The sequence below is a fragment of the Plasmodium fragile genome, assembly GCF_000956335.1.
Source record: "Plasmodium fragile strain nilgiri unplaced genomic scaffold supercont1.39, whole genome shotgun sequence".
NCBI lineage: Eukaryota > Apicomplexa > Aconoidasida > Haemosporida > Plasmodiidae > Plasmodium > Plasmodium fragile.
The window spans coordinates 227,449-231,971 of NW_012192619.1; the positions used below are offsets into that span (position 1 = coordinate 227,449).

The 4,523-nt window shown below is 38.2% G+C and overlaps 1 protein-coding gene across 1 annotated transcript in view; it reads right to left on the reverse strand.

The window, feature by feature from the left end:
- The window catches only part of AK88_03456 (CAMK protein kinase), a gene marked incomplete at both ends in the record, with an annotated part of 5,105 nt that extends 3,055 nt beyond the window's left edge, over positions 1-2,050 (reverse strand). Inside the window, 7 exons of the mRNA XM_012481073.1 lie at positions 100-190; positions 348-466; positions 662-1,005; positions 1,141-1,273; positions 1,442-1,502; positions 1,665-1,776; positions 2,014-2,050. Of these exons, the coding sequence (XP_012336496.1) occupies positions 100-190; positions 348-466; positions 662-1,005; positions 1,141-1,273; positions 1,442-1,502; positions 1,665-1,776; positions 2,014-2,050 (897 nt within the window). The remainder of the gene's footprint in view (positions 1-99; positions 191-347; positions 467-661; positions 1,006-1,140; positions 1,274-1,441; positions 1,503-1,664; positions 1,777-2,013) is intronic.
- Positions 2,051-4,523: the final 2,473 nt, after the last annotated feature.

A 4,523-nucleotide genomic window follows, 5' to 3' on the forward strand; every position in this document is an offset into this window, starting at 1 on the left:
AAAAAAAAAATGGACGCGTATAATCGGGCGAGTAAATCCTGTCGCTGTGTATATGGTGAGTATGTTCTCCTTTTTTTTTCTCTCTCTCTTGTTCATTACGCTAAATCTTTTTTCCGGGTCATGAACAAGGATATTTTCGAGTAAATTTTTTAGGCCTGGTTGGATATTCAGGGATTTCTCCTTTGAAAGTCTGCACGGGAAGGTGAGGGAAGTATATTGGGACATCAAATTATTATAAAAAAAAGAGGTGGGGTTATGGAAGCAAGTTAAGACGCAAAAGGGAGTGGTCGGTCCACCCCTTCTTTTTTTTTTTTTTTAAACATTCGCCCCATGCGTCATTAACTTACAGCTCTGGGATGTTGGCCTTGAGAATATTGTTGTACAATTCATTAGCGTTTTTTCCCGTAAAGGGTACCTTGCCAGTTATTATAAAAAAAATGAGGACACCCAGGCTCCATATGTCGATCTGCACAGAGTGGAAATAATTGAGATGATAAATGCGTGGTGTATGTAGTGCGCGAGGGAAGCTAACAAAAAAGAAGAACATGACGTATACGGATGCCTTAAGGGGACATAAGCGGTGAAACGTTAAAACAGCTTCGTAACCGTCGCACGTGTTTTTTGTTCGCAAAAGGGGAAACATAAAGCTAAACAGACATACCTTTATCCCGTACTCTTTATTTTTTATAATTTCTGGCGCGAGGTAAAAATCACTGCCACAGACGGAGCGACTTTTGACAACGGCTTGATTGGACGGGGTTATTTTGGCTAGTCCAAAATCGGACAAGACAACGCTCTTTATATTGTCCTTGGTTCGAAGTAAAATATTTTCTGGCTTTATATCTCTGTGCATAATTTTTAAAGAATTAATGTACTGAATTGTTTTTGTCAATTTGATAATAATAACCCTAGCCTCGGAGTGTGTGCAACTTCCGTTAATTTTTATGTACTCGAAGAGGTTCCCTCCTTCACAGTACTCTAGGATTAGCTTCACAATGTAGTATTCTGCGGGGGGCAGGTTAAAAATGGGGACAAAATGGGGACAAAATGGGCACAAAATGGACACACAAGCACTCAGACAAGGGTAAACTACGTGTGCATTTTGCCATAATGCATTTTTTTTTCTTCCTTTTTGCTGACTTTTCCAAATTTTTTCGTGGTAGTCCAGTATTTTTACAATATACGGATGTTTGTTATTGATCGTTTTCATTATGAACAACTCCCTCTTGAAGCAGTTGTAATGTGATGTTTTCTTCAACGGGCAGCACATTAGCTGGGGGGGGAGGGCAGAAAATAATACAAAATGTAAGACTTGCGATTAAAAGAAGGGCATTTCAAGCGCTAGAGTTAATAACGTTGCACTATGCAACGATTAAGCATGTGCACGGAAGGAAAGAAGCTTCTTTTTTTTTGTTGCTTCCCGCTTGGCGTTCTTTCCTACCTTCATAGCACACTTCTTTTTATTTTCTCCTCTGCAACAAAACACCTTGGAGAAGTTACCGCTGCAAGGGGGGACAAGTGAACAGCATGTGGCGTAATCCTTGGCAGGTTCGCGCGGGGTTTTACACACACTTGGCATAAACCATTGACGGAAGAAAGAACCACCAACAAGACAACAGGGCAATAATGCAGACACAGCATGCATGTGCGTAGCGAGTGCTTACTCTCCAATTTTGTTAATAATTTTGTATTTTTTTATAAACTCCAAATTTGAGTCGTGCTCCTCGTTTTTCTTCTGTCTCTTATTTTCCGACGAGTCATTTTTCATGTTTTTCTCTGAAAGCGCCAAACAAAAGGAGGGTGCAAAAAAATATGTAAATGGGGTGTAATATTAATGAAAAAAAGGTAAAAGGAGGGGTATTTAAACGAGGAGGCGGTTCAGATTATTGGGTGCATCCTTTCACGTGGGAACCACCTCTCGCGTTATGCATGTCGTTTGGTGCATGCCGTCACGTGAACATTAGCCCATCCATCTTAGTGCACACATCCATGTGCTCATCTCTCTCCCCTTACCCGTGTTGTTCTTCCTTTTACTTAATGTGGTCCCCATTTTTTATGCTTTTTCTTTCTTCTTTTAATGACATAAAATTTATTCATAATAAATTTGGGAAAAAAAAAAAAAAATAATTTAATTGAAAAAATACCACAACATTATTGCTATAATGTCAATTTTTTCCATTTATAAAAACTGAACTTGGATGCAAATGGGCTCGTTCTGTTGGTTTTTTTTTTTTTTTTTTTTGTTTTTGTTTTTTCGTTTTCCCGGTAATGTTTCCCACTGGAATGCAGGGAGAACAGGACAGGGAAAACAAAACACAATAGAATAAAATAAAATAGAATAAAATAGAATAAAATGGAATAAAATAAAAAAAAAAAAAAAAGAAAACTACTGCATCGTATTATTCAAAGGGGTACACACAAATAATATCAGATTCATTTTGTAGACACAAAACAAAACGGTGGTCTCGGTAGGTGTGGCACTTAAAAAAAAAAAAGGGTGCAGAGTGTGTTAGGCAGGAGATGTACACACGTAACTGTGCCAAACATATGCTCGCTACAGAATGGGGATGCTGCGCTAGCGATGCGATAGTTGTGTATGGGAGAGAAGTCACCAAACATACTACACATCACACACAGGGGAGATGCACATAACACGGAAAAAACAAATAAGTATGCAAGCTACTAAAATATGCTCAAACCCCGGTCATTAAAATGGTGTGTAAAAAGGGGACATATTACATACACTGTTCTCGTAATAAAGGGGAACCCTGCTCGAGTACTAACTGGGCTCATAGCACATATGGGGGACGCTCATGCTTGTGCGCCTTTGCACATATACAAATAAAAACACAGAATATATGAAAAAAAAAAAAAAAGGAATATCCTACAACCTTGCTCTTTCCCTTTCAGTTTAGTAATTAGTAACTACTAAACATCACAAAGGTATGTAAATCTTTTTATATGCACCTCACGAAAAAAAAAAAAAAAAAAAAGCGAAATGAATAAACGGGTCCATGTATGCACAGAGAAAAACATAGGGTCGTGTGAACTGGTGCAAATCCGGAAGGCACAAAAGAAGAACAAGAGCGGTCACAGTAAAACAACTGCTGGACGGGAAAAAAAAATACTCAAAAAAAAAAAAAAAAAAAAAAAGGGTTGTAAAGCATGTATAACGCCCCCCGGGACATGCATATATTTCAGCACAGAGCAGGCAAAGGTCTGCACGTACTGGTACCCAATTTGGCTGCGGGGCACGTGTGCGTAAAAGACGTATGTAAAAATGTTCGCAAGTGCAATGGCGAAATGGAAAGGGGTCGTACTACGATATGTTGCGGGGGAGGGATGTTCACGCAGACTGGGGAAAAAATAAATGTCATGTGTAAAAAAAAAAAAATAAATGTAAATGTAGGAAAAAAAATTAACGAACGTGCAAGGCAGCAGGAAATAAGTGCAAACCGCGCAATGGCTATTGACTGCCGCTAATCGTGTAAAAATTTCCCAGGGATGAGAAATTCAATGCACAAAAAAAGTTCGCAAATGCATTCTATATTTTCCCCGCGGGCGTAAAAATTTATATGTGCGCAAGGGGCAAAATTACGCGTAGTGGGAAAATTGATGAGCGCCTTAACTTCGGTTAGATGCTCTCCCGTGAAGCAATGAAGCTTTCACTTTAAGGGTTTTAAAAAAAGCGTTGGGCGCTTTTCATAGCGTTTGTACACGTTATAACGTAATCGACAAAGCGCTCGTCCGCCAGCCCCACGGAACGCCCAAGAAGCTTATATATACGTACAATCATTTATACCTACATATTTGCACATATTGTATACATGTTACTTTTCCCCTTTGCCTTTCACTCGCCTTTCGTTGGTGTTTCGTTTGCCCGGCCATTTGGCCAAGTATATAAATGGCGCGGCAAGTGGATCAAAACTATTTTACGTTATATTATAAATATGTTTGCTCCTTTATTGTTCACTATATCCATATAAACGTAAATTTGAAACTTCACAATCACTGATTTTATATCTTCGCTCTTCACTAATAATAAATGCAGATTAATTACGTAAAAAATTATATAAAAAAAGCGTTTTTTTTTTTTTTTTTTTTTTTTTTTTTTTTTTTATGAGATATTATATATACAAATGTTGGGGAACCGGTGAAGGCGGTTCGGCGGTCTTTACGAGTTCCACCGGGATAGGTTAACCGGCGTATAAACCTAGTCATCCAAATATGGGGAAAATAATAACTGTAGAAAGTACAAGCATAATATATACATATATATACAATATGCGCTATATATGAATATATATATGTGTATATAAAATATTGTGTACATTGTTGCGAAACTTGACGCGGGAAAATCGAGGGGGGCACATCGCGCGGGCCACCACTATATATTATATAATTTATGTACATTGCACAAATATATTGAGTTGGGGCACAGATCATTTAGGCCAATTTTACGTGCACAGCGTGTAACACGTTGATTTATCTGCGTACCCCCCTTTTTACTTATATTTATACAA